General features: G+C 47.6%; 1 protein-coding gene across 1 annotated transcript; it reads right to left on the bottom strand.

Annotated features, from left to right (window-relative positions):
* Positions 1-621: 621 nt before the first annotated feature.
* LOC101070487 (G1/S-specific cyclin-E1-like) lies at positions 622-7280 on the bottom strand. The gene is made up of 8 exons (XM_029832468.1): positions 7191-7280; positions 3599-3734; positions 3305-3451; positions 3116-3211; positions 2867-2964; positions 2124-2175; positions 1848-1979; positions 622-1215 (listed from the first exon to the last, which is right to left on the bottom strand). Exons 1-8 carry the CDS (start codon positions 7250-7252, stop codon positions 1015-1017), a joined length of 924 nt encoding a protein of 307 aa, XP_029688328.1. The 5' UTR covers positions 7253-7280; the 3' UTR covers positions 622-1014.
* Positions 7281-9787: the final 2507 nt, after the last annotated feature.

The raw sequence follows: 9787 nt of genomic DNA, 5'->3' as shown, positions 1-9787 counted from the left end.
GGAGGGTCCCCCTCCATGAGCCTGGTCCTGCTCCAGGTTTCTTCCTGTTAAAGGGGAGTTTTTCCTGCCACTGTTGCTTGTCTGGGGTCAGGCCCTGGGATTCTGGAGAGGGTCTAGAGACAATCTTGATTGTAACAGACGCTGTATAAATAAAGATTGATTGAATGTTGGTTTGTATTTTAGTGTTGCTTTATATTCTAATCGCCGGTTTAATTTGCACTTCTGTATCGTAGAGTAAATTAGCACTAAATTTAACATCTGCTTGAGAGCAAAAACCAATAAATTCTCTCGCAGCCCGTCGATGATTCCAGCGCGATCGACCGCGAGTTGAAAACAAGACCTGAGGAACTGCCTTTAATGGAAAAAAAATATATAGCAGCATTTTATTTTCAAAAAGTAAAATCCAAACTTGACATTTGGTGAAAGGAGACAAACTGGGAATAAAATAAGAGTTAAATACAATCAACATTTTAGCTTCTGAAGCTTGACTGATTCATGTGTCCATTTACGTAGCCAAGCTACTGGTCCCTAAACGCACCGTCACTCATGTCCAATCCGTTAAAAAGTGTAGGATCAAAAACAACATTTCCACGCACACAGACACACACACACACACACACACACACACACACACACACACACAGACAATGCAAAGCCCACTTTATAGCAGCAATTAGAGCCAAACAGACCCTAGGAATGGTTTTGGGCAAATTAGGCTACGGATGCACCCCGGGCTTCATATAACGTCCGTTCAGTTTGGCCTCTGCATAGAAAAAACTAAAACTGACCGCCGTTATATGAAAGGATGGTTGTGACCCATGTTTAAAAGAACCGTGAGGTGTCCCATCACAAACTGTCCCTTCCTGTCAGGACAGGCATCATTTCTTTGTTTCCGTCCCTAAAACAGCCACCGTGTGCAGGAACACCAGTTTAAAACAAGAATAATAATCGTTTCATTTTACGTGACTCCGCCCCTGAAATGAGCCCTCCGGGCTCCTCTCCGGGTCGAGCTCGTCAGGCTTCATCCGTCCGCGCCGCGTCCCCCTGAGACTGTTGCGGGGACGCCGGACACATCCGCGGTCGGATCTTTAACGCGTCCGCCCGGACCGGCTCGTCAGTCTTTTCGCTGCTGAGCGGCGGCGTGAGGATGCCTGAAGGGACGGGGTGGTTGCCGTGCTGCTCCAAGTCCACGTCCTGGTAAGAGTAGGCCTTGTCCTGCAACGAGACAGACTCTGCTCAGAGGGAGCCGGAGCGTCTTCTCTGGAGCAACGTTCCGGACCAAGACGCCCTTTTAAAGGGACACTTTTGTTGGATATTTGGCTCATTTCACTCAAAAGTGAGAAAAGGCTTGAATGTTTCCATCTTGGGTTTGAGCTTCAGAGCTTTTGTGGGGACCGGAGGTTAGTGGACCACGATGCTGCGCAACAAACTGTTCATTAGCCTGAAGGTCATTTAGAAATGTCTCCTTCAGTTAGCTTAAAGGTCTAAATGTGTTCAAAACTGATGTGCCGTGTTTTCTGGACTATAGGCCGCTCCGGAGTTTAAGTCGCAGGAGCCAAAAAATGCATAATAAAGAAGAAGAATAGATATATAAGTCGCACTGGACTATAAGTCGCATTTTGGGGGAAAATTCTTCGCTTCTTCTGCGTCGCTAAAGGAACTCGTTCCTCAGGTACACATGCCTAGAGCGCCCTCTTGTGGTTGTCAGTGTGAAAATAACGAATGTATGTATTTAAGTCGCCCCCCCCTGACAAACTATGAAAGAAAGTGCGAGTTATAGTCCGGAAAATACGGTAAATACTTCTATGTGCTCTGTGCATGAAGTTCTGCTGAAGAACCGAGCTCACCAGCCAGGCCATGTAGGAAGCGTGGGTCTGGATGTTGTGCACGTCATCTTCAGGGATTCCCGGGAAGCTTTTCAAGGAGGCGCCGCCGACCTCCCGTAGCGCCATGGCAAAAGGAACCATCCACCTCACGCACTCCTCACAAGAAGCAGTTCTGGGTTTGCGCTCAGCGCTCAGACCCAGGTCACCTCAATCAGAGGGACCAGAGGTTCCTCACATGGTCAAAGGCTGAACGCCATCCAGGAGGCAGAGGGAACAATTTAGCCAAACATGCCTCACTGAAAGAGAGGGCACCTGTGTGATCTGCGTGAAGGTCTCCTGGGGGTATCTGGTGAAGAGAAATATTTTATCTTGTTAGCATCTTTTATCCTATTAGCATGTGTTATACTATATGTTTGTTTTATGTTACAGTTAGTTTAGAAGTTAAGAATACTATATACTCTTTAGTAGGAATACACATAAGCAAGTCAGTTGACCCTTCCTTGACCTGAAGACTGGTCAGACAGTTGGAGCCAGCCAGACAGGAAAGGGTAGATCCCCATCGTAAAACATGACAACGTAGTTTACTGGTGTTGATAAGTTCCTTGGCAGGAATATGACTTCGGACCTGGCCATCTGGAGAAGATAATGGACAAGAAGGACCACACCAACACCAAAGGAGGCTGGAAGAAGAAGATGGGGTCATCCAAGAAGAAGGACTGGATTGGACTGAATTAGCATCAATAATTTACATATATCTTTCTATATAAGACTGGGTCAAGGGATAGTTAGGTCGTCAGACTTCATGCCCTGACAATTGACTTTGTTGTTGCTAGGGTTATGAACTGGCCCAGAGCTCTGTAATATTTGTATCTTGAATTGATTCTGTTTGCTAAATACATCTGTTTGCTAAATACATCTGTTTGCTAAATACATCTGTTTGCTAAATACATTTTGAAATTGACATTTGTTTACTTGAAGTCTTCATTTAAAGAACACGCGGATTGGCAGTGACACACGAGAGGTACTGCAATCCAACAATGGGCAGAAGCAGCTCGTCCGTCTCCTTCAGATAGGCCACCTGCATGTAAACGTTGAGCCAGGAGACGGGAGTCTGAGGACTCAGGCTCCATTTCAGCTCCTGCAACAGCAGAAGGGACCGTGAGCGTGTGGAATGGTTCTGCTCCATTCAGAGGTTCTAACGTGAACCAATCAAAGGATGAGGCTTTTGAATAAGGAGCTCTGTAGGGAAGCAACAAATATCCAGTTCCTGGAGGAGCGTCTCTACGCACCATCATGATGATGGTCTCCATGCTGAGGATTTCATCCTCTGTACAAGCTTCATCTGTAACGTAGGCAAACTGGTGGACCTTGGGTGGATACATCTCCTAAAGGAGGTGAACAGAACCATGAAGAACCGCCCGCACCAGACTCGGAGGCAGAGCCCTCAAAGGTGGCCTGGCAGCATCAGAGCTCCTTACCTCCACTTTGGCAGCGATGAAGAGGCAGGTGATGCCGATGAGCTGCAACGTTGACTTGAAGACGTTCCTCTGGGTGGCCATGAAGCGATCAAAGTAGTCCTGGGCCAGGTGGTAGGTCTCCCTGTGCAGCTTGTACACTTCGCTCACCTACCACGGCAGCACAACAACCCTCTCAGCTACCAGCTAGCTTCAGCCTGAGCCCCTCCCAACCACCTTATGGGTCCAGACTTTTACATATTGAACACATTTGTCTCCTCAAACACACGTCTGGAAATCATGAGCCGGACCACAGACCTCCATCAGCCAGTCCAGGAGGATCGCCCTCATCTTGGGCTGCAGATGAGGGTGTTTCTCCATCATGTGGACATCTCTGGTGTAGGCCTTATCTTTCTCCAACATGTTGCTCCACACCACATCTTTGCTGGCCCAACTGGTCAGAGACGCACAAGAGAACAACGGTGACGTCCTGAATAAGGTGAAGGCCTTAAAAACACAGAAGGTGGAGAACAAAAACCAGACGGCAACACCAGTCGGACCCAGACGTGTTTGGGCAGGACGGATCGACTCAACCTCTATTTTTTTTAATGTCTATCAGGAAAGAGGATATAATAAGGACAATAAAGAAAAACACAGGTGCTCCCGGGGGGGTTGGACCTGGTGTCCTGACAGGAAAGACTGTCTATTAGTTTACAGGATCACCTCCATCAGGATCTTCCCCCCCCCCCCGGTGCATGAGCGCGGCCCAGCTCCGTTTAAACCTTCTTTGAGATGCTAACAGAGCTGTTATTAGATTAGATTAGATTAGATTAGATTCAACTTTATTGTTATTGCACATGTACAGGTACAGAGCAACAAAATGCAGTTTAGCATCTAACCAGAAGTGCAAAAGAAGCAGCAAGTGAGGATAATAACTTAATAAATAGTTATTTTTACAATCGTTTACCGGGTTGTGCTATAAACATATTTTACAGATGGTGTTTACATTAAATGCCTTAGACTATAAGTGCAGGAGCTATTTAGCTATTTACATAAGATAGAGGAGATGTGCAAATTATAAATTACTTGTATACAGATACAGATGATAAAGTGCATGAGTGCGCAGGACAGGTTTAAACAGTAGCTACATTGGTTGCTAAGCTAGTGAGTTGTTGTGTAAACTGCTGTAGTGTGGTGAGGTGTGGAGTGTGTAAGGGTCAGCAGGAGTTCAACAGGGACACCGCTCTGGGGAAGAAGCTGTTCCTCAGTCTACTGGTCCGAGTCCTGAGGGTTCTGTAGCGCCTCCCAGAGGGCAGGAGGGAAAATAGTCTGTGGGCAGGGTGGGAGGAGTCCTTGAGTATGCTGCGTGCTCGATGCAGGCAGCGCTTCCTCTGGACATCTCTGATGGCAGGGAGTGTAGTCCTTGTGATGCGTTGGGCAGTTTTCACCACCCTCTGCAAGGCCTTGTGCTCAGCGATAGTGCAGCTTCCATACCAGACTGACACGCAGTTGGTCAGGATGCTTTCTATCGCACAGCGATAGAAGTTCACCGGGACAGCCGAGGATAGCTGGTTCTTCCTCAGTGTCCTCAGGAAGAAGAGGCGCTGGTGAGTCTTCTTGATGATGCTGGAGGTGTTTGTGGTCCAGGACAGGTCCTCTGAGATGTGGGTCCCCAGGAACTTGAAGCTGGAGACACGCTCGACGGCCATCCCGTTGATGTGGATGGGGTCCTGTGTGCCTCCTCTTGCCTTCCTGAAGTCCACGATGAGCTCCTTGGTCTTGCTGGTGTTGAGGACCAAGTTATTGTTAGCGCACCATGTGGTCAGGTGCTCTACCTCCTCTCTGTAGGCTGTCTCGTCGTTGTTGCTGATGAGACCGATCACCGTTGTGTCGTCTGCAAACTTGATGATGGAGTTGGATCCATGTACAGGTCTGCAGTCGTAGGTGAATAGAGAGTAGAGGAACCGGCTCAGCACACAGCCTTGTGGCACACCGGTGCTGAGTGTGATGGTGGTGGAGCGGCTGTGACCTGACCTAACATGCTGTGGTCTGTCGGTCAGGAAGTCCAGAGTCCAGTTGCAGAGGGAGGGGTTGATGCCCAGGTCTCCAAGTTTGGTGATCAGCTTGGAGGGGACGACGGTGTTGAAAGCTGAGCTGAAGTCAGCAAACAGCAATCGTGCATAAGTGTTTGTGTTGTCCAGGTGTGTGAGCACAGAGTGCAGTGCTATGGAGACTGCATCATCTATGCTCCTGTTGCTGCGGTAGGCAAACTGGTGTGGATCGAGTGTGGTTAGGAGGCAGTCCTTCAGGTGAGCCAGGACCAGCCGCTCGAAGCACTTCATAATGATGGGGGTGAGTGCTACCGGGCGGTAGTCATTGAGGCAGGTTGGTCTGGAATGCTTCGGAACTGGGACGATAGTTGTGGCCTTGAAGCAAGACGGGACCACTGCGTGGGCGAGGGACAGATTGAAGATGTCCGTAAAAATCCCGGCGAGTTGTTCTGCGCATGCCCTGAGCACACGTCCAGGGATGCCATCAGGACCAGCAGCCTTGCGTGGGTTGATCCGGCTGAGGGCTGTGTAGACGGCGGTAGATGATAGAGTGATGGGTTGGTGGTCTGCTGGGAGAGGGGTCCTAGTGGCAGTGTCCTTGTCGTCCTTTTCGAAGCGAGCATAGAAGGTATTAAGCTCGTTCAGGAAGGTGGTGTCCATGACTGTGGGGCTGGAGTTGTTGGGTTTGTAGTCAGTGATGGCCTGGATGCCTTGCCACATACGCCTGGGGTCAGAGCTGGAAAAGTGACCCTCGATCTTGCGTTTGTAGGTGTGCTTGGCCTTTTTGATGCCCCTCCTCAGGTTAGACCTGGCTGTACTGTAGGCCTGGGCTTCTCCTGATCTGAAGGCAGTGTTGCGCGCCTTCAGCAGGAGCCGCACCTCCTTGTTCATCCATGGCTTCTGATTGGGGTATGTGGTAATCCGCTTCGTGGTGGTTATGCTGTGGATGGTGGTGGTGATGTGGTCCAGAACAGTGGAGGTGAAATTGTCAATGTCGGTGTGTGTGTGTGAGCCACAGCTGCCCTGGGGCGTAAACATACTCCAGTCCGTGCGTTGAAACCTGTCCTGGAGTACGGAGTCTGCTCCCGCCGGCCACACCTTGATGGTCTTCATTGATGGCCTGACGCGGTTGATGAGGGGTGAATACTTGGGGGTGAGGAACAAAGAAAGGTGGTCTGATTGTCCTAGGTGGGGGAGGGGTGTTGCCGTATAGACACCAGCCATGTTTGTGTATACATGGTCCAGAGTTTTGTTTCCTCTTGTATTGCAGGAAACATGTTGGTGGAATGAGCTGCTGAATATAGCATAGTTCTCCACTTTTATCTGACAACGTTTAGCTTATTTATCTTTACATTTGAAGACGCAGCCGTTAGTAGCAGCGCTGGGACGACGGACGTGTTGGAACAGAAACGACCATTTCAGGGAGAAATGGTGGCAGCAACAACAACAATAATAATAATAATAATGATCATTTCTGGGGTCGTCACCACACAACACATGGATGGCAGACACACCTGTGGTGCTATGGAAGGAGCGCTGCTGTTGTCACATTGGTCCTTCAGGTTGTTATTTACGCTTCGCTTCTCATGACGTATTTTGGTAACGTTCAATCTTCGACCTGGGGGTTCCCAGAGGTACCATACAAATAAAAACACGCATATAAAGAGAATAGACACTCCAACTCTCTCTGTCGCCACCTGGGAGTCATTTAAACTTATTGGGTTTCAACTGAGTTGGAGACCTTGTATAACTATTATGATTATCAGGAATACTATGATTACAGCTAGCACCGAGGCTAGCATACTACAGCCCCAGCCAATCCTCTGGATTTTTCTGTATTGGCTTCTGTCTATATTTACCTGCTGCCGTCCTCGTAGAGTTTGTGAAACCAGTACACTGTTCCTGAACAGCAATAGATCATAACCTGTTGAAATAGCCCCCCTAAGTGAGTCGGCGGCTCTGAAACTTCACTGACTTTCGGGTCTAGCCAGACTCTATTCGTCTAAGTCCACCCTATTATCAGACTTTGCATCACCTTCCCGGTCGGAGTTTTCAACAGAAATGACCTTCTTGCAATGAGTGAGGTGTACCCAGGTTGATCTTTCAGCTATTTTAGCAGCAGTAGGTGTAGACAAAAGAACTTGGTCAGGTCCTTCCCACTCAGGTGAATACCAGTGTTTCTTTTTTACGCTCCTCACTAGGACCCAGTCGCCTGGCTCCACCGTTCTGTTGGGAGACAGAGGGCGTCTCAGTTTCATGACCTTGCTTTTGTTTTTCTAACATTCTTCTCATGTAATCAGCTAGATTAGACTCATCATTTGTCTCCCAGTAGTTTGTGAACTGAGGAAGCCTGTACGGTCTTCCAAATAAGACCTCATGAGGAGTAAGGCCTGCGGTGCTTGTAATGTTTATATAGAGCTTAGCCAAATCAACACATTGTCCACGGTCTCCCCGTCTCTTCCATGCATTTCTTCAGTCTGTTTTTAATAGTGCCATTAGTTCTTTCAACTAATCCTGCGCTCTGAGGATGATAGGAGCAATGGTGTTTTAAATCAATATGAAACATAACACTGATCTTTTTAACAACTTGATTTACAAAATGATTACCATTATCAGAGTAATTTTTTTCTGGGATACCATATCTGGGTATGATATCTTTGCAGAGTGCTTTAGCAACTGTTAGCGCATCTGGGTTTTTTGTTGGAAATAGTTCTATCCATTTTGAAAATGCATCTATTATGACAAGACAGTATTTTTTCCCTTCACTTTTATTTAATTCTATGAAGTCCATATGTATAGTTTGGAATGGATATTGGGGAGCAGGAAATTTTCCTCTTCTTGGTCTCAGATTTCCTTGTGAATTGTGTCTTGCACATGTCAGACATGTTCTACAATTTTTTTTTAATAAGAATTACCGTATTGGCCCGAATATAAGACGACCCCCTCTTTTTCAAGACTCAAGTTTGAAAAAAGACTTTTTGAACACCAAATTTTATTTTTATAGAGAAAATAATTACAGTACACCTGAAACAAATGATTATAACAATATAACATTTTTTCTCCCGCTGTGAGCGGCCCACTACAGACGGGGCTCCCGCTATGAGCGACTCACTACAGACGGGGCTCCCGCTAGGAGCGGCCCACTACAGACGGGGCTCCCGCTAGGAACGGCCCACTACAGACGGGGCTCCCGCTGTGAGCGGCCCACTACAGACGGGGCTCCCGCTGTGAGCGGCCCACTACAGACGGGGCTCCCGCTGTGAGCGGCCCACTACAGACGGGGCTCCCGCTATGAGCGGCCCACTACAGACGGGGCTCCCGCTATGAGCGGCCCATGACAGACGGGGCTCCCGCTATGAGCGGCCCACTACAGACGGGGTTCACGCTGTGAGCGGCCGACTACAAACGGGGCTCCCGCTGTGAGCGGCCCACTACAGACGGGCATGCTTGTAAGCTATCGTAGCGCTATGTTTTACCATGCCCGCGCCCTATAATCCGGAGCGCCTGATGTATGTGTTAAATACAGAAACAGCACCGTAACTGAGGCGGCACCTTTTAATACGGTGCGCCCTTTGGTCGCGAACATACGGGATATAGAACATAGGGCACGTTTGTGCGTGATATCACTCCGCGTCTGCGCAACGACCACAACCTCCTATCTTTAGTATTGCTGCGCCAACTGGTGGTCTTTTGGGTTGAGGATAACGGTGATCTATATGTACCTATATGTAGCTATAGCGTCATTGGCCTCCACTCCAGCCACTCCTGGTAGTTCCTCAAAAACACTGAGTTTCTAGTGGATGCACAATCTGTGGAAGCCAACATAGAAACTTCTGAAGAGCCAAAGTTCTTGCAACAAAAATATAGTCCCCAATTAGCTTGTTTTGTTATCACATGAGCCCGTCCCCATTATCTTAAGAGAATATAAAAGAATGAGTGGAGACAGAAGAGAGAATGAGACGTTTTTGGCGCGTGTCGCTCTTGATTTTGTGTTTTTTTTTGCAGTAAACTTAAAGGAGGCCTTTTCCCTTTATGTTTGATTCCATTTGAGCTGATATTCCATTCTTGACATCTTTAAATTTACAGTATTCATGGGAGATTTGGTCATTTTACTTCTTTTTATTTCCTATTTCCCACATTTATTCATAGTTTTTATTAGATTGCAATAAATCCTATAACATTGAACAGACTGACTAAAGTCAAATGACCTGCGGTTCCCACCGATAGCCGTCATTCTGATGGGTTTTTGCTGGCTGCAGCTGAAATATTCCAATGCTCCATGTCACAGAGACAGTAAATACTAAACCCTAAAGATTCTGAAGGCATGATGTAAAATAGTAACGTATAATACAGACATTTGAAGACAATTAAGAGAATGTTTTCATGCTTAGAAGAGTGGTCGAGGAGCCATTTAGAACTTTATAAAGAAGCATTGTGTAGGGATAGGGATTGGACC

Source organism: Takifugu rubripes, unplaced genomic scaffold, assembly GCF_901000725.2.
Source record: "Takifugu rubripes unplaced genomic scaffold, fTakRub1.2, whole genome shotgun sequence".
Taxonomy (NCBI): Eukaryota; Metazoa; Chordata; class Actinopteri; order Tetraodontiformes; family Tetraodontidae; genus Takifugu; species Takifugu rubripes.
Note: the sequence above shows the minus strand (reverse complement) of the source record. Positions and strands in the feature narration are given on the sequence as shown.